The 24,392-nt window shown below is 41.5% G+C and overlaps 3 protein-coding genes across 10 annotated transcripts in view; 2 read left to right on the top strand and 1 right to left on the bottom strand.

Annotated features, from left to right (window-relative positions):
• The window catches only part of LOC127362358 (gap junction delta-2 protein-like), a 678,509-nt gene that overhangs the window by 205,898 nt on the left and 448,219 nt on the right, over positions 1-24,392 (top strand).
• Positions 1-24,392, top strand: part of LOC127362369 (uncharacterized) — a 384,160-nt gene that overhangs the window by 116,375 nt on the left and 243,393 nt on the right. The window contains exon 2 of one of the 2 annotated variants that reach the window (XR_007884435.1): positions 2,730-3,174. Coding sequence is in view for 1 of the 2 variants with exons in the window: in XM_051398031.1 (XP_051253991.1) it covers positions 2,730-3,104 (375 nt within the window). In the remaining variant the exon portion in view is untranslated. Of the gene's footprint in view, positions 1-2,729; positions 3,278-24,392 lie in introns of those variants that run through there. The other variant, XM_051398031.1, reaches the window with a different exon arrangement.
• The window catches only part of msi2b (musashi RNA-binding protein 2b), a 295,771-nt gene that overhangs the window by 115,407 nt on the left and 155,972 nt on the right, over positions 1-24,392 (bottom strand). For all 8 annotated transcript variants that reach the window (XM_051397988.1, XM_051397987.1, XM_051397991.1 and 5 more), the window contains exon 7: positions 18,329-18,377. In XM_051397988.1, the coding sequence (XP_051253948.1) occupies positions 18,329-18,377 (49 nt within the window). The remainder of the gene's footprint in view (positions 1-18,328; positions 18,378-24,392) is intronic.

Below are 24,392 nucleotides of genomic sequence, written 5' to 3'. Positions count from 1 at the left end.
ACTCTGCACACTTTAAATACAAAAAACGGAGACGTAATTACACAATCTAAACTCTCCATGTATAATCAATCTTCTCATGAAGTTATGATGCAACTAATTTGACCTATTCTCCAATCCCAACCACATCATTATCTTCTATGTTTGCCAGAAATCTGTTGATCATTGCTTCATTTTGTTTATTAATGGTGCCAGTTATTTTTATTAGTCCTCTATTCATCATTTATCATCAAAATATAACTTTATATTCATATTACTCCCACTGCTGCACTCTAATTGTAAAGATATTGACCTTATATTATCGAAAGAAAAGTAACCTGACATAACCTGTTAATGTGAGCAAAGTAACTATTGTTGCTCCCTTATTACCATGCTACTATTGAGATGTTCTGACCCAGTATTACCTTCTGATATTTTCCCCAGCTTTTTTAGCCGAAAGCAAAATGGGGCAGGATCTAGGAAGGGTCCGTCACACTGTGTGTGAACCACAAAGTCAGAATGGAAGGAAATGGAAGTTTCAGTTTAAGAGGTGCTGGATTATTTACACAATATTATCATATGTGTATTATTAAAATGATATCAGTATTGTAGTATAGATTGCAACAGCTCTACTTAACAACCCACGCCATCCCCTGTGTGATTAAGTTGCAATACTTGGAGTTTGAGCTGTACTAGAGTCTACAAGTGTCTCAGGAAAAAGAAGATTGGACCTAAATGCAAGACTGCACAGGCAGCAGGATGCCTTTGGTGATTTAATATAGCTAAAGGCAGGTGCAGGTACAGGTAGACAAGCAGACCGGTAGAGAATTAGGTAACAGAAACAGGTCCAGGAAATGCAAAAGCAATCCAACAAGAAAACACAGGGACAAAACCAAGATGATATGACAACTGAAAGAGGGAAAACACAAGACCTTCGTCTCCTCTCCTCCCACCTGAGATACAAGAGGAGGAGGCAAGGAAGAGACACGAGGAGAGGAGAGTTGAGTCGAGGCAACAGGCATTAATGAGATGTCCTTATTTCCGAGTCAGCAACAGCACAGCTGCATCATCTGCCCATTGTTTTCTTTCTCTACCTCATATTTTTTTGTTCCAATCATGTCCAATAAAGCTGCTCTTTCACTATAAATCTCAGTTTATTGCAGGATTATATATAAAAATATGAGTTGTTCATTGTGTTCTGAACTGCCAGGGAATATATTACGGCAAACTCCCTTTAAGAAATATGTCCGTAGGTGTCAGTAACAACACATACATCTACAAACATGCTAAAGCTAAAGGGTGTCAATTAACCAGTAAAACACAGGTAAACCTCAAAAATAAAAATAAAAAAATAATCAAAACTGGAGGGAAAACTGACAAAGACCAGGGGTAAATTTAAACAAGACATAAGAGGAGGAGACAATATAAAAATAAAACAGGAAATAACTCGAGTCAACCCAAAACTATGACAAAAAGTCAGGATCTATTCCCCTGCTGCATCCAGTTTGACATTTATTCGTTTTAATTTGTCTCTTTCAAGTCTCCAAACTTTATGGAAGTGCAATACTAAATTACCTGAGTAACCATCTTTCACTATATTTAGTATGAATATTTTGCATATTTATTGCACATTTATTAAAACCTACACTCTAAAAAGTCATAATTTTTAAGTAAATTACTCTACATTTTTGCTGTAGTTTTTCCCTTTTTTTAAAAAAATAGTATAAAAAAAACAGTTAAATTACAGACATTATCTGTAAATTAACAACCCGCCTGTTATTTTATGTGTTACACCAATAATGACAAACTACAGTTATTTCCCATTTTTTTTACAGAAAATTACTATAATAATTATACGGTATCTTTCCTTTTTTCTTAAATTACGTACAAATTTATGTAAAATTACAATAATTGCCTGTTATTAAATGTTTTGCTCGTTATATGAAGGTTTATCTCCATACTGACAATTTAAGATTTTATTCTGCAGGTTTAAGGTAAATCTCATTAGTTGTATGTGGTTTTACATTCAAGAGAGAAAGAGGGAGAGACAGACAGAGAAAAAAAGACAGACAGAGAGAGAGACAGAGGGACAGACAGACAGACAGACAGACAGACAGACAGAGATGGAGAGAGAGAGAGAGAGAGAGAGACATCAAAGCTCTGTGCGCAGTTTTACAATGAAATAAGATTTTACCCACTGTAATTTGTAAATGAAAAAACCAAAAAAAAAAAAAAATGTGGCAAAATCCAGCATCAAGAAAGCAGTGCAGCAGAAACTTTTTGCTATGTGATTTAGTGTGGACTTACTGTTAAGTGATGCTGCTAGTATTAGGGACCGAGCCAGCGACCGTCAGACTTTGTCAGACTTCAAATATAACTCAGAGTCCTGTCACGTGCAAAAGTTCGCAGACGACACGGCTATCGTGGGCTGTATCAGGAGTGACCAGGAGGAGGAGTACAGGAAACTCATTCAGGTCTTTGTCACATGGTGTGACTCCAACCACCTGCACCTCAACACCACCAAGACCAAGGAGATGGTGGTGGACCTCAGAAGGCCCAGGGCTCACCCGGAACCTGTGACCATCAACAGTGACCATGTGGAGTTGATACAGACTTACAAATACCTGGGAGTACACCTGGATGATAGGCTGGACTGGACTGCCAACACAGACGCCCTGTGCAGAAGAGGTTAGAGCCGATTATACTTCCTCAGAAGGCTGGCGTCCTTCAACATCTGCAAAAAACTGCTGCAGGTGTTCTATCAGACTGTTGTGGCGAGCGCCCTCTTCTATGCAGTAGTGTGCTGGGGAGGCAGCATTAAGAAGAAGGATGCCTCCCGTCTGGACAAACTGGTGAGGAAGGCGGGCTCTGTGTTGGGCACAGAGCTGGACAGACTGACATCTGTGGCAGAGCAAAGGGCGCTGAACAGGCTCCTGTCAATCATGGACAATCCACTGCATCCACTGCACAGCACCATCTACAGGCAGAGGAGCAGCTTCAGAGACAGGCTGCTGTCACTGTCCTGTTCCACTGAAAGACTGAGGAGATCGTTCCTCCCCCACGCCATCAGGCTCTTCAACTCCACCCAGGGGAGAAAAACTCTAAACTCCAATATGTCTGCCCTTTAGTTAACTATACTACCTGATGCAGTGCACCCTGCATTATGTGACCACTGACTGACTGACACTACTTATGCACCTTAGGCCTTTCAAGCACTGGATCTGACCATGCACCTTAGGACACTTACCCAATGCTCGTTACTTAGCTTTTTATTTTACTTTATTCTATTAATTCTTCTAAATTTGACCTCTTCTTGTTATTATTATTATTATTATTATTATTATTATTATTATTATTATTATTATCAGTTTATGGAAACTGCTGGAAACAGTGAATTTCCCCTTGGGGATGAATAAAGTATCTATCTAATCTAATCATTTAATCTAATCTAATCTACTCTCAATTTAGGCCAAATCAGAAGATATAGATACGTTCAAGGAGGATTGATGGAACAGGACAACGGTTTGGAAAGAGTAGTAACAAAAATAGCTCTATGGGCAACAGTGCCACCTTTAAGTGCAAAACATAAAATATTTCAGATATGACTGAAATTCCTTTCTTGTATCAGAAGTTATCAACAACTCAGAAAATTACACTGAATAACGCTTAGTAGAACAACAAAACACCTCACAGTAGGAGTTATGAACATATGGGCCCAAAATAATAAACAAAACAAGAAAGAAAATTCAAAAGAGTCCAAAAAGAAAGAAAAAGTCAAGACTGAATTAAGTCAATATTCACAGTTCGTCCTTCCTCAGTGTGTTTGTGTAATAGTTCACCTTCAGTGTGTTGTGTAATTGTTCATCTACCCGGGTAGTGTGATTTTATGTTTTATGTCTTATCTGTATGAAGAGGTGTTCTTTCCAATGCACAGTGAAGCACTCGCTGACATCACACCCTCCATGCGTGTAGGCCTGCGTCCCGCTCCACGATCCACCAGTCTAGGCTCTGGCTCGCCATCAGAATCCACTCATACAAAAAAACCAACCTGCATAGAGCAGTAGCAGTAGCATCTCTTAAATAAAATCTTATTCATCTCGTTAATCTCTTTATTTATCTTAACTGTACAGTATTAACTCTTTTTATCTTAAATCAATGAACATGAATTATTCAATGACAAAGTATCATATACAGCTGCACAATAACTTTTTAACAGCCAACACACAATTATGTATATGACTTTTGAATGGTTTTTAACTCATCACAGCTTAAGGTACACAAATTATGAAATGAATGACTTTCGATCATGTTTTTACCCAAGAAAATGAAATGAACTGTCTTCTGTAAACTCAAGTGCACTCAGCTGCGTGTGTTTTAGCTCAACAACCAGCTTTCTTAGCTGTATAGCATGTGCTAGCGCAATTAACAGAGCTCAACACACATGTTTATCTGTCTCCGGTTGGTTTTTAAACACTATCACAGAAGATTAACTATACACAGTAGAGACATATTCAATAAAATAAACAAGTAAGTAGCCGTGGCGACATCGCTAGCATGCTACACTAATCGTTCATAGCATTTACTCACCAGAGTTTTCACTCGATAAAAATCAATATCCACATGGTCAGGTTTGACAAGAAAAACCCTCCTCCTCCAAAATTGTAATTTTAACGACTTTACAGGCAGTTGTCAACTTTATCAAACTCTGCTCTGGTCTGCATCGGTGCATGGAAAAACAGGGAACAGAAAAAGAAACAAGGAAGCTAAGGCGCTACCAGCGTTTGTGTGGGATGAATGCTGGTGAAAACTAAGCAACTACATCTGAAATCTACTAGCTCTACACATTGTTAAACTGTGAAAATTGGGGATTACCCTGTGTGTGTAACTAATGGGCGTTACACCTAGTTGTATCATATAACTGAAGACCTTCCTCTAATCCAGCACATGACAGCCACAGTGCAGGGAACTTAATAACAGACACAATCCACAGTCAAACAGCCTACAGACTAGACTGTATCTTGAAATCCTTAAATCATCTTTATCCCTCAACTCCTGCAGTCACATGCACACTGTCTCTCTGTTCACTCCCCCCTCACCTCCTCCCCATCCTTTTAAGGTTGCACTTCTTGAAGTACTGTGTTCTTGACCTCCATCTCTCCATCTGCCGCTTTCTCTTTCTGGACAAGTTAATAAGACGACAAACAGGTCCCCCTGGGGCTACGGCAGCCTGCCAAACAGCATCGGTCAGACAGACATGTACTGACACACAGGGAACAACCAAGTCTTTTATTACCCCCTTAAAGCCTTGATCCAGCAGTCAGACATATGCAAGTGCAGAGAGGAGGAGATGGGCATTGATATATGAAGAGGGTATAGGGATTGTTCATTACCTTGCCCTTGGGGAGATCCTTTAAGCAAGCTGCTTCTTTTTGCAGTTGTAATTAGGTGCATTGAAAAGCCAGTTATCAATACTTGGCTCTCCGATGGGATGACAGTATCAAGAGTCAACAGATCCTTGTTTGAGAGGACTACTTCAAGGTCGTCTTCCAAGGAAAGGTTTCTACTGCTGGAGGGGGCCAGAGTGTGCAGAAGTGGAGCTGTAGTCCAATGATAGAGTAATGTTTCATGCTCAACAAGAGACTTGAAAAAAGGTGAATGAGACAAATTGGCCCCATCAGCACTTAATTGAGAATATAGTGCAGCAATGATGACTTACTTTTACTGGCCAACCTGAAAGTTAGCATCTCTCTGGCTCCTTCAACAAAATGCCATTGGATTTTGGATTATTGCAGAAATAAAGCTCTGTGGCAAACAAAGGTTTATGATACTTACACATTTTGTTCAGCAAGATAATCTTCACAAATGAACAATGGAGCGAAGCCTGCAAGCTAGTTCAGGCAGTCAACTCGAGCTGCGCTATTATACACACATGACATGCCTCACTCCATAATCACTAACCAAGCGTATCTTTCCAATCTGGTGGTCTATTTAACTGCACAATGTCCCAGCTCTCCCTCTGCTCTGTCAATGCCGCTGTTGCCCTGCATCGGTATTGCTGCCTGCTGCGCTGTAAGCCCCACCACCACCCCAGCATCCACCTGTAGGCTCCAGCTAGGGGTTTAAGGTATTTGCGCATAATTCCCCAATATCTCTATGTAAACATATCTGGGGGGAATGATGAGGTCAGAGCCTAGACACCAAAATCTAAATATGCTATACTGCCGTAATAAACATTTCAAACGTGAGTTTTGAAGAGTAAATGCAATCGCCAGAAGTAAAAAGCTAACATTAGGCTACAAGCAAACTACACCACGGTTGCATGACTTCAATGTCGTCACCACCACCGCCACCAACGGACTAATGAGTAGAGAAGTCTCATTTAGACATTTGTATCTAATCACAATATAAGACATATAAAAGCTTACATTTTCACAGGTGGGGTATTTACTGATATATTATTTGTTGTAGAATAAAAAAATACAATCTCTTAAGCTTATGTTAACCACAGACCTTATTTAAGATATCTAACCAAAAACCATTTAATCATGCTATATCAGTTCCAGGTTTTAGGACTCATTCCTACAGCATTCTATGCATATGAGTGCTGCACCTGTGTCTGAAATACAATTAGAAATAAATAATGCATAACATTTATAATCAGAGGGACAGATACACTGGCACATGAGCATGGTAGTTACTGCTATCACGCAATTTGCTCTCCATTATTTTAGCAATTAAAAGACAACTCTGCATTTTATAGGGATGTAAAATCAATTGGTTCCTTCTGTCTTTGTCTTCTCACCAGTGACTGTAACAATAATATCACTCCAGAAGCAATTAGTATTTTGATTGAACATGTAAAAAGCTCAAGTTTTGCTGTTGATGGCTTATGAGAATTGTCCTTCTCAATTGTGCCACGTCACCCTTTTCTCTCCATTTATGTCCAGTGTGCACAGTCCCATTTGTCTGACAAAAATAACAGCAGGGCAGGAGGGGTAAAGCTGCAGACTATGGAAGGAGTTGAGAGCAGTGAGGGATGCTTATAGAGGCATGCAGATGAAAAAGGAGGTGCTGTGATAAAAAGTGATTCAGAAATGCAAAATGTTAATTCTCTGGGCAGCATGATGAAGTTTAGTATTTTGTGTAGAGTACAACTTTAGCCTGATGGGGGTGATACATGAACAACATGAATAATGGATACCAGAGGTGCAACCAAGTCTTTGTTAGGAAATACTCCATTAACTTTCACTGTTATGCAGATGACACCCAGTTATATCTATCAATCAAGCCCAATTAAATTAATCAATTATCTAAATTACAAGCATGTCTTAAGGATATAAAAACCTGGATGAGCTGCAATTTTCTGATGTTAAAAAACTGAAGTTCTTGTACTGGGCCCCAAACACCTCTGAGACTCACTGTCTAAAGATATAGCTAATCTAGATGGCATAACTTTGGCCTCCAGCACCACCGTTACTAATCTTGAAGTTATCTTTGATCAGGATATGTCCTTTAATTCCCACATAAAGCAAACCTCTAGGACTGCCTTTTTTCATTTACGTAATATTACAAAAATTAGACACATCCTATCACAGACAGATGCAGAAAAACTAATCCATGCATTTGTTACTTCTAGGCTGGATTACTGCAACTCTTTATTATCAGGTTGCCCCAATAAGTCCATTAAGACGCTCCAATTAATTCAGAATGCTGCAGCACGAGTACTGACAGGAAATAGGAAATGAGATCATATTTTTCCTGTATTAGCTTCTCTGCACTGGTTCGCTGTGAAATTCAGAATAGAATTTAAAATCCTCCTCCTCACCTACAAACCTACCTACTTAGTTATGCTGCTATAGGCCTAGACTGCCGGATTGGGGATTTCCCATGATACACTGAGCTCCTCTCATCCTCTCCCTCTCTTTTTTTGTTGGCATTGTATTTTAACAAACATCTCCTAGGGAATTTATCAGCTCGATTTCAATCAGTCAGTTTGATGTAAACACCATCAAGATTAAAAGTTGTGCTTTTGGTGACTGTGCGTCAAACAGCGTGTCCGAGGTCTGGCGTCCAATTTCAGCGTACGAGGTCCAATCTTAACTAAACTTCACATGTCTGATAAGAGTCCCGCCCTAAACACATCTACATGACAATATTCAGATATTCAGATTAAAAAGGCTCAACACCTCATGAAACTTGGCACACATGTCCCACATGGCAGTATTTTATATTTCAGATGGGTGTTGCCCAAAATGTCAAAATGGCTCGATAGCGGCCCCCTACAAACTTTCAAAAAACCAGCCCCGGTGTCCTGTTTCGCAGACATGAATGACAACTGGCTGGCATATGTATCATGTCAGGATGTACAAGAAAGCCTCTTGGAGCCATATCCTAAACCCAACAGGAAGTCAGCAATTTTGAATTTCGTGGTCATTTTTGGCAATTTGCACACATTGTATTCGAACAAACTCCTCCTAGGGAATTGATCAGATCAACTTCAAATTTAATCAGCGCAATCTAAAGACATTCTTGATTAAAAGTTGTGCAATTTACGGCATTCCGTCAAACGGTGTGCCCGTGGCGTGGTGTCTAATTTTGACGATTCGCCATGGAAAAAGGAAGTTGTCATTACTTCAGTGTACGAGGTCCAATCTTAACTAAACTTCACATGTCTGATAAGAGTCATGCCCTTAACACGTCCACATGACAATATTCAGATATAGAGATAGTGCCACCTACTAGCAACAGGAAGTAAGCGCTACGTGGCAATTTTGATCTGATTTACGTGAATTTTCATGTTGTGGTCCGCATGTGTTACGCCAGCACGTGGCGCGGCCGTAGCACCCCCCGAGTTGCGTGGAGTGCGAGGGCCTGTTCATTGCTGCTTGCAGCTTTAATTATTATCATTATTACTACAGTTACTATTATTACTATTATCATTGCTCATTGTCCCCCATCGATGTCGCTGTTGTTGTCGTCATCATCATCTTCTTCATGTTCATCATCACCATCAGTCACTACTATTAGTGTAGTTGTTGTTACTGTAGTTGCTGTGCACCTTTGTCTCTGTCCTTCTGTCTGTCCGAGGTTTCTGCCTCTTAAAAGGAAGTGGTTACTTGCCGCCGTTGCCAAGTGCTTGCCCATGGTGGGAACTGTAAATCATTTTATAAGGAATACGGTCTAGACCTGCTCTATTTGAAAAGTGTCCTGAGATAACGTCTGTTATGAATTGGCGCTATACAAATGAAATTGAATTTAATTTGTTTTGCAAGTTACAAGTAAGTCTCGAATCTTTGCCCTCAAGTCCTAAGTCAAGGCAGGCAAGCCCTGAGCCAGATCACAAGTCCTAAACTTTCCGTTTTGAGTCCTATCATAAATAAATAATCATAAATCATAATGAGCTCTTCAACGAATGTTAACTTAAAAACAGAACGTCAGTAACGTTTTTTTTTTGGTTCTCTGCAACTTCATTGGATGCTGTTGGATTGGTTCAAACAAACTGGATCTGAATAGCATGAATAGCATTATGTTAGTTTTTTTAAGAAAATGAACTGATTAGTGAAAAACCTTTAAATCGCATCATTTTTAATCTTTGCGCTTGTGGGAAGGTATCAGGTATTTTCAAGTCAAAAGGCCCAAGTCCAAGCAAAGTCACACGTCACTGAAGTTCAAGATGTGTTCCAAGTGTTTTTAGATTTTGTCAAATTGAGCCTAAAATTTGTCCTCAAAAATTGAAAGTCATCAGCTCAGCTGGATACACACTGGTTCCAAATTTAAAGGAAACTCGGGACTGGCAGACACTGTACAATTGTACAATGTTATTTATCTATATTTCTTCTCAACATAGACAAGTGTAGCACATAACATATTTAAGTACAGGCAAGGAGAAAGGTGACTAAGGTCAACTGTTATTGGAGCACAGAGCAAAAAGAGGCGGGACTTAGGAAGTGTAAATAAAAAGAAATACATATTTAGTGTGACAGCCGAAATGGGGCTAAATGTAAGGAAATGAAAAGAGTACGCAACATTTGGCTAATCCCACTCACCTCCAGTATAAGCCCGGCCCATCCCGAGTACAGATATGGACACAGATAATTTTGTGAGTTGAACAGATGCCATTTCAATTGTATAGCAATACCACATGCTAAGTCGGAAAGAGCTTTACAGGCCCAGCAAAGCAACAGTTATTGATCACATCTAAGCTCCAACAGTATATTTACAGCAACTGTTGCTTTCAAGACTGTTTGAAGAGAGGCAAGAAATGTTGAACCACCATGTTTCTACAATAGCCCAGAAAGGACAAACCAAGCCTTGGCTCTAAAAAGGGCCTTCTGAGTTATTCACAATTTCTGTGGCCACCGTAGTAGCTAGATGCCACTGGACCTTTAAAAAATGAATTTTGTCTCCAGAGGTTTCCTTACTACAAGGCTCTGCTCCACACAGTAAAGAGCAGGGTCAGGGTGGGTCAGCGCTGCCTAATTGGAAAACAGACAGATGGTCCTCACAGTGAATGACCCATCATAACCCCCCAGTCAGCCTTGAGATGCAGGAATTATTGTAATCTTGTATGATGTTAAGGAAGATAAATGGAATGGAAGATGCTATTTGACTTGAAATTGGCACCCGACTTGGCTAAGCTTTGGAGAAGGAAGTGGCTTAATAATGCATGCGCCAATCACAGGCAGTGGTGAAATCATTACTGGCCACAGACATGGGAGTGGGCAAGGTCAAAAGCAGCTGGTTATTACTACAGCTATATTATTTATAAGAGTGATTTCCGCATCAAGTGGCCTTCCCTGAGCTGCAGCTGCTTTCCCAGACCTCCCACAAAGCCAGAGGGGAGGTAATGGGCCAATCAGCACAGTCATGCAGGGAGCCTGCCTGTCATGCTGGGAACTAACCAGGGAGGAGAATGCCATCCACTCCTCAAATAACCTCTGTGGTAATGGTGGGATGTGCCAATGATGCAGGTTTAAGAGATCCAACCAAGTTTCCAAACCCTGTCTTCAGAGAACAGGGAGGTTAAACTGTTCAGCTTCTGGAATGGCTTTAGACAATAGAATATGGCTGTACAGTATGTGTAATTAGATTCAAATCAAAAGCTTAATTTGTCATCTACGCAGAGTAACACTGGGTGAAACTTCTAAAAAGATAATCATCATGGGTATCATGTACAATCAACAATAGGTCCCCATACAGTACATTATACAAATAATATAATACTTATATTAATACTTATATGTTGATTGTGTGTTGAACTGTAGCTATGCTATGTGGCCACAGTAGTGTAAAGGCATTTTCATATTTGGTACGATTGTTCTGTACCATGCCTGAGTAAAATTGTCCATTCTCTCCGCTTCCCCTCCACCCAGTTTTCAATTATTTATGTTGTTGCTACAGCGTAGAAAAGCTTGCCAGTAAGATCAGCAGTTTTATGCATGAACATGCTCATGTATTTGGCGAATGACTTACAGAAAGGAGAACAGATTGTGAAGTAAGGTGGCGCAAGGAAATGGTGCCAGGTAGAATGATGATCACAAGAAAGCATTAACAAAGGGTAAGAATTTATGATTTTACACTCACACCCACTTCTGTGTTTTGGTATAGTTGTTTTCACACCTGACCCGTACCAGAGTACACACTTTTCAAGTGTATGTATAATACACAGTTTTCACGCTGATCAAACAAACTGGATTTTGGGGTCAAATGTACTCAGATCCAGTTCCTGATGAAATCCTGAGTGGATGATGACAATGCAACCAAGACTTAAACTGCTAAATAAACAGTGACCAGACAAGTCAATGGTCAACAAGCAATGGGGATTAGATGTGGAGATAATTTCTTCAGGCTGTTGTCCTAAGCTAGAGTACCTTATGATTGGAGACTGTGCTTATTGTGAAGGAATTTTCCTTCTTTAACTTCGACTGAAATTATATAGTGCTCCCAATGCCACTGTGAAGTTGTCTAAAAACCTAAAGGAGGTCACAGGTCACAGCCTGCACCTCTTCTTTTGGCTGACCAGAGCAGCTGATAAGGTGGAACACCAAACATATCGCAGTTCTCCCTTGTTATAGAAGACCATGGTTAAGAGCCATCTAACAGACAAACTGACTGTCGGCTTTATGCATTGCGCATGACTCTAGATGACGTCTTATGTGATTAAGGATATGTTAGGTAAGCCTTGACCTAAATTTGAACCACTACCCAATTGGATCTTAGCACATATGTAGCTGTGTAAATTATGAGCATATTTGGGACACTAGTAGATGTTGTGGGTCTGGGTTTGTGTTAAATATCCCCAGACCGGAGCGAACCTTCAGAATTGGGTTGGCAACTGCACTGTACTTCACCTATATTGCTGATCTCATTCTCCTCGGCAAAGTCTTGATAAATTCCACTGTGTAAGTCGCCAAGGTCTGAAATCTTCTTCGAGTACGAGTGGTTCATCTTTTCCATCACACTTATTATCTCTTGAGGGAGTTTACATTGGTCGTATTCACAGCAGTGTACATTCCACCACACACTGACACCAATCAAACTCTGGACGAGCTGTATGGATATATCAATCGTACTGAGAACTCACGGTTGGAGCGTTAGCCCAGTGATTAGACAATCAATGAAGTTCAAATTAAAATGTAATAAGCACAAAGGAGTCTGTGTTATAACATAGTCAAACATTGTGTTAACATAGTATTCCCTTAATCTTTTATTTGTCGCCATCTACTTTTCATACATTTATTAATATGTATTTACTTATTCTGTGCAGCCAACTAGATGTTTTTTGTGCAATCACTCTTTTTGGTGCTCTGAATGAGATTTGTGCAGAGTAACACTCTTTTCCTTTCATTCACATCACAACCTTTCTTGCATTTTAAATACTCCTGTTCAATATTTGCACATGCTCTTCTTCTACTGAATAGACTACAAAAAACGTGCTCTAGAAAGTCTAATCAATTACCCAGTGATTTTTTTATCATCCCTCAAATACATATGCATAAAGGAGAGAGGAGTATTTCTGTGCTGTCACACGGCGAGCACCCAGATAACCAAGGTATTAAAGTTGCAATTACTGTGCTGATGCACGCATTGTGGTCACGTCACGTTTTTCCACCCCTATAGACGTGACAAGTACACGTGTATATGATGATTGAGTATAAAAAGTGACATAGTCTTGTGTGAAACCGTTTATTTGTCAGGTATGACCTTTTCCTAAACCTAAAAGTACTTGTGTTGCCTAAACCTGACCAATATATATATATATTTGAATTTTGAATATATGGCATGAAGGTCAAACCCAAAGCTCTTTTACACTACATGTCCCATTCACACACATTCACTCAGTCGGGAGCAATTCGAGGTTCAGTATCTTGCTCAAGGATACTTCAACATGTGGCGGGAGGAGCCAGGGATCCAACCACAACCTTTTGATTAGCGGACGGCCCGCTCTGCCTCTGAGCCACAGCCAGTGAAACATGCGTCACACCCTGAGTTTAATAATTTGCGCCCTTAATGTGAGGTGCAACGTGATCTTATAGGTACACAGACTGCATGGGCATCTCCAGGCGCACCTTCTACTTTGGTCTATGTTCAGCAGTGCAACCTTCAAAAGGGTTGGGTGACGGTGAATATAGATCACAGGTGGCGATTATTAAATACTGTATCAAAATAAAGACTGATTTGGTGAAACAACTTTTATTATTATAACCTATCTTACTGACACTCTTTTAGTAATAATTCTAATGTATCTCACCTCGTACATGGTCACGCATCACTATTCAGTGTTACACAACAGTGTTTGCCTTGCAATGTGTTTCACGGATAAAACATGAGACGCTATGTTTACCAAAAAAGAAAGTAGGATAAGCCCTGGTAACTGGATGTTTCCTTCATAAAAAAGCAGAATATCGAGTTATATCTAACCAGTCTGATGTAGTCCTTGCAGGCTCACTCAGTCCCACACTTCTTGCAGTAACATCCTTATGGAATAACATCAGGCCGGTATCGAAAACACAAGATGGCACAGTGCCTTGATCACCTGACATTTAATTCCATATATTCAAATTAAAAGAAATTCCTTTTTTTTTTAACTGGGGTGGCACAAGTGGGGCACTGACTTTCGCAGGGGTGACATGAAGTATGTGTCTCAGCTTTTCAGTAATTCCCAATTTATGCAATTCACATACTGTTTATGGACCCCAGTATGCAAAAATGCTAGCACGCAAACCCGGTCTCACACACAAGTTTTCAAATACTGCTGCTTGTTCAACAAGGTTATTTTAGTTAACTAAAACTAAACTAAAAACTAAAACTAGGTCTGAAAAAACATCAAAAATATGTATAAGTTAAAACTAGACTAGAGAAAAAAAGCTTTATTTTGAAAGTTTAATCAGACGTTGCATATTTATTCTTGCTAACTTGACCATGGAGCCCTCTGCTTCAAAACATGACGCTGTACCTGAGCATTCAGAAATGACGCTTTAGGTATCCCTCTTGCGTTGAGAGTGAGAACGTGTTGGCCGCACTTCTCATCTCATCTCATCTCATCTTTATCCGCTTATCCGGGATGGGGTCGCAGGGGTAGCAAGTCCAGCAGAGGGCTCCAAACTTCCCTTTCCCTGGCCACATCGGCAAACTCTGACTAGGGGATCCCGAGGCGTTCCCAGGCCAGTGTTGAGATATAATCTCTACACCTGGTCCTCGGTCTGCCCTGTGGCCTCATCCCAGCTGGACGTTCCAGAAACACCTCCCTCGGTAGGCACCCTGAAGGCATTCTCACCAGATGCCCAAACCATCTAAGCTGGCTCCTTTCGACGCAAAGAAGAAGCGGCTCAACTCCGAGTCCCTCGCGGATGTCCGAGCTTCTCACCCTATCCCTAAGGGAGACGCCGGCCACCCTCCTGAGGAAACCCATTTCGGCCGCTTGTACCTGCGATCTCGTTCTTTCGTTCATGACCCATCTCTCATGAGCATAGGTGAGGGTAGGAACAGTGATCGACCGGCCTCGCCTTTCGGCTCAACTCTCTTTTTGTGACAACTGTTCGATAAAGAGATCGCAAAACTGCCCCTGCTGCCACAATTCTGGCCAATCTCCTGCTCCATTCTACCCTCACTCTTGAACAAAACCCAGAGGTACTTGAACTCCTTCACTTGGGGTAAGGACTCACTCTGGACGCGGAGTAGACAATCCACCGGTTTCCTGCTGAGAACTATGGCCTCCGATTTAGAGGTGCTGATCCTCATCCCAGCTGCTTGACACTCAGCTGCGAACCGATCCAGTGAGTGCTGAAGGTCACAGGCCGATGATGCCATCAGGACCACATCATCCGCAAAAAGCAATGATGCAATCCTCAGCCCACCAAACTGCAACCCCTCCCCCCCACGACTACGCCTCGATATCCTGTCCATGAAAGTCACAAACAGAATTGGTGACAAAGCGCAGCCCTGGCGGAGGCCAACACCCACTGAAAACGAGTCCGACTTATGACCAAGAATCCAGACACAACTCTCGCTTTGGAAAAACAGGGATTGGATGGCCCTGAGAAGTGGCCCCCTCACCCCATACTCCCGCAGCACTTCCCACAGAATATCCTGGGGAACCCGGTCATATGCCTTCTCCAAATCCACAAAGCACATGTAGACCAGATGGGCATATTCCCAGGCCCCTTCCAGGACATCTGAGAGAGTGAAGAGTTGGTCTGTTGTTCCACAACCAGGACGGAACCTGCACTGTTGTTCTTCAATCAGAGGTTCGACAATCAACTGGACCCTCCTTTCCAGCACCTTAGAGTAAACCTTCCCAGGGAGGCTGAGTAGTGTGATGCCTCTGTAGTTTGCAAACACCCTCTGGTCCCCCTTTTTAAATAGGGGAACCACCACCCAAGTCCACCACTCCTTCGGCACTGTCCCTGACTTCCACGCAATGTTGAAAAGGCGTGTCAACCAAGACAGCCCCTCAACACCCAGAGCCTTCAGCATTTCTGGGCAATCTCATCAATCCCTGGGGCTTTGCCACTGTGGAGTTGTTTGACTACCTCAGTGACCTCCCGCAGGGAAATTGATGCAGATCCCCCATCAGTCCTGCCTCTATCACAGAGGGCGGGTTTGTTGGTCTAGTCGGGTTCAGGAGTTCCCCAAAGTGTTCCTTCCACCGCACAATTACCTCCTCAGTTGACGCCAGCAGTGTCCCATCCCCGCTGTACACAGCTAGAATGGTTCCCCGCTTCCCCCTCCTGAGGTGTCGGACGGTTTTCAAGAAGCTCCTGGGTGCCGTCTGAAAGTCCTTCTCCATGACTTCCCCGAACTCCTTCCACACCCGCTGTGTTGCTTCCCTCACTGCAGTCCTTCGGGCCTGTCGGTACCCTGCAACTGCCTCGGGAGTCCCCCGGAATAATATATCTTGGAGAGGCAAAACATGACACTGCCACAATGGACTGGTGTGTGTATTACACACTTTGGCATGGTACTGGGTTGTCCAGCTGCTACTTGCTGACTGTCACCTGTGGTTGGTCCTCTGAACCTGTCACAATGAAGTTGCAAGCCAAGCAGGCTACTCTGTAACTTTGGGAATGTGGATCTAAATAGTTATCTTAGTGTGCAAGAGCATGTGGGTGTTCTACACTTTGCAACCTGGGGGTCCCTGACTACAGTGTACTCTAATCACTCCCCCTATGTAAGGAACATAGATAAGGTTTGTTCTTGCAATCAGTGCACACACACAAACATACATGCAGTCCTCTGCTGCAGAAATCACCTTGCTATCAAAAAAACTAAAACCTTTTCAAAGTTTAATAAAAGCTGACAGGGAGACTCAAGACACACTGTCTGTCTTTAATCAGCTGAGTGTTTTGTTTGTGTTCTGTACAACATATAACATACAACATATGCAATGCACAAAAAGACAGAGATGAGTTTAAATTAGAATTTTATGGCTCTATATGTTTTACCAGTGCAAAGCGTTAGGTCTTAGGTGCAAAGATGTCTGAGCATCTCCAACCTCACCTATTTTGATTCATGTCCAGCAGCACAAAGTGCAAAAGGGCTGGGTGAAGTGAAATGTAGATCAGAGGGTGATTAATGAACACACTCTCAGCCAATCACATCACTGGCCCGATAACTTTGAAAAAGTCAAGACAATATAACTGGAGGCAGTTTCATTGTCACCACAACTTGGCAGCCAGAGGAGATAATGTGACGAAAACTATAAAAACAGGAGAAATAGATAATTAGTGCCAAGGCTCAAGGGATTATTACTAATGAAAACATACCTATGAATGTTATATTTCATTTCTGACAATAGATCCTCCTAAATGTTACACACTAGACCTTGCATTGTGTTGGTCTGGAGTGGCTCACTAGTTCCTGTATCTGTCTTAAAAACTGTTCAGAACTGAATGTCTGTCTCCTCTCTGCTGCTGTGTCTTTGTAAAGTCCTCTGTTTTGGGGCAGAGGGCTGCACTGCTGAAGCCACAGATAAGGCTTTCAGATAATGAGGGGGTAGAGATAACCAACCCGCTGCCTACGTTGATCTGCAGCATCAGCTATCTGAACCCTTATCGGACCACACAGGCCTCGCTCCTTCAATCTCTGTCCTTCTGTTCAACTGCGGGGCACCTTTTCTCTTTTGACTTTTCTCTCACTCCCTCGTTTGACCCTCTCATTCTTTCTCGCCCCCGTGTCTCTCTCGTCCATCATCCAATCACCAGAATGCTAGTGTAGATCCATATCGACTTATCGAAGGGGCAAAATGGCCAAAGGGGAAACGAGGCTAATTAAATTGATAGGGAAAATAAATGTTGGTCTATGTGGTGTGTTTAGCTGGCAGGCTCGATTGCCATGTGCTGTTGTATGCACTTGTGTGTGTGTGTGTGTGTGTGTGTGTGTGTGTGTGTGTGTGTGTGTGTGTGTGTGTGTGTGTGTGTGCGTGTGTGTGTGCGTGTGTGCGCATCAGTCAGTGTGGAGAATCACTATGATAAGGGAACAGATTTAGTAGGGATTGCTGGGCAGAGTGAAAGCTATCTGTAATGAACAACAATGGACCTGACCTTGAGGGAAGTAGGAATCTTTGAGGAAATTCACTTACTGGTGTAGCTAATGCTGTTGAAGCTGTGACTGCTTGTGTGTATGTGACTATGTGTGTGTGTGTGTGTGTGTGTGTGTGTGTGTGTGTGTGTGTGTGTGTGTGTGTGTGTGTGTGTGTTGAACTGAATGCCGGAGATACAGGCTTTTATATTCTGCATATAGTACACACAAGAGCAGTGGCTATTGATTGAGAAATTGAGGTAGTATAGACTATTCTAAGTCTAAACAGACAAACATACACAGACAAATGGATCTATAGTAGCAGTAAACTTACCTCTATGTCGGTTGGTGGTTTTGTCGAACATTAGCATGGCATCCTCTACCTGAAGGAAAACAGGAAGATATGTTAGACTCCATGTGAACACACAGCACCAAAAAAAAACATTGCATCTGTAAAAGCAGCATACAGAGGCAGTTTGTGAAGTGTGTCAGAACACATGGGCCTCTTGTTATCTATGCCCAGCCTGCTGTCATCACTGCTCAGGATACACTGCTGTCCCATCATCAACACACCTCACACTCCATAAAAGCAGCTATTTTATCAAATTCGCTGTCCAGACTGACAAATCCTGACTATGGTAACCGAACTACATCTTTTATCTGTCTGTGTTATTTTAGGGTCCAGGAGCATCAGGGTCTGTTGGGATGTAATGGTGTTTGGAATGTGCAGGGGTAGCAAACCTGCAGCTCTTCAGTCCCTCTTCAGTGGCTCCCTGTGGCTTTGGCACAAAATATAAAAATGTTTTTAATATTTCATTGATATATCGTTGAATTCTATTCTCCAATTATAATAATTATGTAAAGCAATGTAATTGTGGGCCTATGTGATGGTACCAGCTTTAGCTGTTAAATATGTGATGCTTCCACCCAAACTCTTTGTCTTTCCTATTCCACGCAGGGGAGTGTCTCGAGGGGGGCCTGGGTGGACAAATCTGACTGGCCACCCCATGTGCCAAGCCATTATCCTTACCTGTTCTACTCGCACTCTTTTAGAGGCTGTAAGGTTGTAGTGGTCCCTGTTAGCTCTCAACTAGAGTGAAGATACTGGTATCATATGAATCTAGACCATTCCATGCTAGCATGTTGGTAAGGGGCTTAAATAACACTGCAAAGTTAGGCTAAATTTTGGTAATGGAAAAACTGGCATCGCCATTTTCAAAGAGGTCCCCTGACCTCTGACCTCAAGATGTCTGAATGAAAATGGGTTCTTTGGGTACCCACAGGTCTCCCCTTTGCAGACTTGCCCACTTCATGATAATCTAATTCAGTTTGGAGCAAAAAAAAGCACTTTTTTGCATGTGGTATAAATGTGTATGTGAATATTTCTGCATACTGGGGTCCATAAACAGTATTGGAATTGCATTAATTGGGAATTACTGAAAAGCTGAGACGCATACTTCATGTCACCCCTGCAAAAGTCAGTGCCCCACTTGTGCCACCCCAGTCAAAAAAGTCTGAACAAGCCCCTGCTTCCATAAAAAAACACTGATGGTTTAGGTTTAAACAAAGGTTCAGAGACAACCCTAATACTGCATGAAAACAGAAGTTGAATACAGAGAAAGGGCAATGAGGGGGAACAAAAGGAAATAGGGAAAATTAAGGAAAATAACTACAAGAGAAATAAGCCTGAGAGAGAAAAAAGAACTGGCGGGCAAGGGAGAGAAATCAATATTCAGACAGTGAGATTCTTTCTGAACCACACTTTATCCACTTTTACCTGCAGTGATTAAACATGGAGCCGTGTGCTACAGCAAGAAGTCAAGAGTTCATTTTGAACACGACTCACTCATAAAAACACAACCAAAGCACCACTTTGGTCAAATAAGTCAAGTAAATAGTAGAGTTCCAAAAAAAACATTCCCATCTACCATGCAGTCTTCTTGGTCACCCAGACCTGAACAAACTTTGTTAATGTCACCACAGATACTGCATTGGAACCAAGCTCCTGGAAATCAAATCTGTTTTTAAAATGAAGGCTGAAGGCCAGATTTACTGCAGCTTTTGTGCCTGTTTTTTAGGTCCAGATGTGAGGCAGTCTGCCACCAAAGTAAATGTTTTGAGAACCAGATCACTGCATATCATTTCTTCTCTGAGCCTGATGATCTCATTGAACTGTGCCCATGAGCTCTCCTTCAGTCACAGGTTCAGCACCATGATCAGTCCACGAGTTGAATGTGTAATGAGCTGCTGTTTTAGTAAATCTGGAGCTAATATACATGCACACTGCTGCCACATTTGCACAAAGCCATTTTCTTAGTAAATCTTGCCCAGCGGGAGGACAGCACGCAAGTACAGAGGTCACTGACATACATACTTAATAGACTTTTCTTTTACAAATTCAGTGTTTTCTTCTCATTGTTCTATCAGCTCTTTGTTTTTTTTCACTTTTCTAATCCAGGGCGTGGTTGTTTATCAGAGAGTGAAGCTTCCGCCAAAGTTGTGTTCAGGTCTCACTAAATCAAAACTAATCTTTTAGTGTTTAACACACACATGTCTAACAATATATATCACCTATACTCTAATATCTGGCCCAATAATGACAAAAAAAATAATTTCTTTAGGTATTTCCATGTATTCTTAATGGTATTGTAGAGTGAGTCATTTCCTCAAGAAACAATAAAAAATTGTTGATGACTCATCCTGCACTCAACTCCCTGTGATTTACAGAGGGCAACAGAACCGGGCTCAGTAGCTGGACCTGACCAGGACTGAACACAGCCTCTGAGACCAACAGGGAATAACATTACAGTGCCACTGCCATGGTCATTTACAGAGTTTACTGATTGAAACATTGATAAGTAGTCAGCGCTGTCAGTGGTCTTGCTAACCTAACTGACTCAGCCCTGGGTTGCCAGGAGCCAAATCCAGCAAACAATCACCTGGGTACTGTATTCTCTGTCAAACTGGCACCGTTTGTCTCAGCGATTGTGTCCGGGTCCAGCTGTGTTCACTGGAAGGTAGATGCTGATGCAAGCTCACTGTGGTAGCTGCATATCAGAGGGGGTGTAACACACACGCTTTTGGCTGCTGTAGACGCCAATATCCAGTCCCTCAGCAGGAAGGAAACAGGAAACACCTAAATATGAGGAAGCAAACAGCACTCTGCCTCCTGTTCCATGGGGACTTTTTAACTTTAAAGTTTATATTTTAAATAATAATCAAATCTTAAAAAATATTATTTCATTTAGTTTTCTTCACAGAAAGTAAGGAAATGTTGAGATATATGCCTACTGTATATATTATTAAGTTTTCAAACACAAGTCCAATTATAGTCCACAATCTTTGATTTTGTGACAGAATGTGGAGGGCAGAGACACACAGACATATTGTTGCTCTGAAGGTTAGCATGGCAACACGGCTGTATTGGCTGTGGCCTGGGGAATGTTTGCTGAGCAACAGCAACAGCTCATATTCCCAGTGACAGACACCAAATCTTTCCCTCTCCGTGCGCACAGGCAGAACAAAAACAGAGCCTTATTACTTGGAGCGTGAATTCCAAAGTGTGATGAGAAACACGTGAGGCCACAAAAGATGTGCTGCTCCAGCTCTCACACAAAGGAGAGTAAATCTAAACAAAGACATGGAGTGATGCAGGGTGAGGGATGACTTGTTGACAGGAGAGAGATGTGTCACATAGTCTTTCCTCGTCTCCCTGTCTACTTTGTTCTCTTGCTTTGAAAGAGGTTTTATCACATTTGATCATTTAAAAGGCTCAAATTTCAGCTCATCAAGTGTTTTTGTACTCATCACGTTGCCAATCTCTCTGGGAAAAAAATTTAAACTGAACAAAGCAAAAGAGGCAGAGAGATCCTGTAAATGCGGGCTAGAGGCGTTACATGGATCCACCTTTCTGGAAAGCAGCCGCATTTCCTGGGTAACCTTGGGTCAGCTGACACTAGCAGGGGTTATTAGCCCATATCTGTAAATATGAAATGAAGAGATAAGAGTGCAGCAGATAAGCAGAAACTGACTGAGCCTTTGAGAAACAGCCTATCTAAACTTTCCATGCCTCTGCTTACTGTTTTATCCTAACCCTCCTCTGAAGAGCTGCACAGAAACTTTTTCTTTTTTAAATGTCACCGTTTTATCAACCAAGACTGTGATAAGAGCTCTCTTTTTAAAAAGGTCCTGGGTATCACCTACTGAGGAAAAAAATAGTCCCGAACTTTCCTAACTATCAGCTACAATTTCACACACTCCCGAAAATCCATCTGTTTGAGCCCAAATGTTCTCACACATAAACTGTAGTGAAGTACTCATCACATAAAACAGATCTTGACAAAAGTGTCACACACTACTGGGATGAATATTACACTACTATTTACTACATGTAGATGAGGTTCATAAAGCCTTTCTTATGCTAACAGGAATCCCCCTGGCTGAATTTAATTAATGTTATTATTACAGACACTGGTGGACTTCCAGTGGAGAAAATGTGATGAAGTGCCCTCTGGGGTGCCCTCCCACTGGAGAAAACCAGTGCCTGAAATGGGCATCAGTACTGAGTACTGGCACTTTTTTGAGTTTTGTCCACATGGGTACCCTAACTTCTTATCGGGTACCACCACCTCTGATGAGCATGGCCTCAGTCTTTTTTGAAGAGGGGTATTCAATAAAATTTGTGAAATAATTTCTTTAAAAACTATTTTCTTTGATGTTTTGAAGTGCAGCCCCAACCCCTGCCTAGCAAGTTCAGTTTTTCTACAACCAGAAGAAAACATCACTGAAAATGTCCTTATTAAAAAAACGGCAAAAGAATTAGAATTAGGGCTATGTTGTAGGGTTAGGGTTGAGCTGAACTGGGGTACTGGCACCTTTTTTTTGTCCAATTCAGGCACTGAAGAAAACATAACCTCTAGGGTGCTAATCCTAACCCTGATTTAGCTGTTTTACAAAAAGCATACTGTTATCACTTGTGCTGATTGAAAAAACACAATAATGTGATGTTTTAAAACATTAAATATCAACATACGATATACTATGATATGATAATAATGTAAATAATCCAGGGTCTCTTACATCCTTTCCATTTATTTTCATTCTGGCTTTGTAGTTCACACTATGGTGGTTCTAATTGTTCAGTTATGGTTACAGACCCTCTCTCTATGTCCCAAATTTTTAGTGTGTGAACTGATCATTCTTTTTTTTAAGTATTTTTTTTGGCTTTATTGCCTTTATTTGATAGGACAGCTGAAGACAGACAGGAAAGGGGGGCAGAGAGAGGGGATGACACACAGCAAAGGGCTGCAGGTTGGATTCGAACCCTGGGCCGCTGCAGCAAGGACTCAGCCTGGGTACATGGGTCGCCAGCTCTACCCACTGAGCTAACCGGACACCCGAACAGATCATTCTTTGTTAGTAAAGTAAGATCAACTTGTCAGATTTTACAATGTATGTATGTTTTAATATTTTACTGAATGGCCAAATGGACATGTGACAAAGTTCTATTCTACTTCTGACTGTTCCTTCCACACAAAACAAAGAAGAAAGACATCCTTTAATTCAAATCTAGCAAACTTAGAAAGAAGCCTAGGACTGTGTGATCATTATCGAGTCTTCATGGAGGACCAGTTGCACCTGACTGTCTCCCTGAGCAGCTGCCAACCCCAAGAGACTTGCTGCAGAAAACAAGCTATTCTCCTGGGAAGCCTGGCTTATCCCAGCTGTCACTCACCATTATGGATGTGATGAAGAGCACAACAGCAGGTGCATCACATCATCATAAACACACACCTGAATCACCCTCAGTGTGGAGAATGTTGTGTAAACAGTGTGTAATTAGAATATAGAAAACAGAAGTAAGTTTTTCACCAAATACATAATGTGTATTTGTAACGGTATGGGGGGTGAATTTTTATAACTCACCCATTATAACTTTTATTACTTTATAACTCACCCATTATAACTTTTATAACTTGTATAACTGAACCGTTTAAATTATATTAAGACTTATAGTTATATATAATTAAGGGTGTGGCCACTGAAATTGAAAAGTGGGTGCCATTACAGGTGGCTGTTTTCAGTAACCAGACTTCATTCAGCCCGCCTCAGCTCCACCCATAGTCCAACTGCCCATTTTTGGATTAACTGGGAGCTGGCAGAGTCAGGACTGCCAAGATGACGATTGCCAGAGCCTACCATACTGAGCTTCACAATGGTTTTTCAGAAACCTATGGGTGATGGAGAGTCCATTTTTAATTATACAGTCTATGTGTTCGACTGACAGGGGAATTTAATTCTTACATTGATTCCAATTGCCTGGAAGCTGTGTATCCTTTTCAGATAACAGCACAGCGCACTCATTGTCATTCCTAAATAATGCTCAGCTATAGTATTGG

This window comes from Dicentrarchus labrax, unplaced genomic scaffold (assembly GCF_905237075.1).
Source record: "Dicentrarchus labrax unplaced genomic scaffold, dlabrax2021, whole genome shotgun sequence".
Classification (NCBI taxonomy): Eukaryota; Metazoa; Chordata; class Actinopteri; family Moronidae; genus Dicentrarchus; species Dicentrarchus labrax.
Note: the sequence above shows the minus strand (reverse complement) of the source record. Positions and strands in the feature narration are given on the sequence as shown.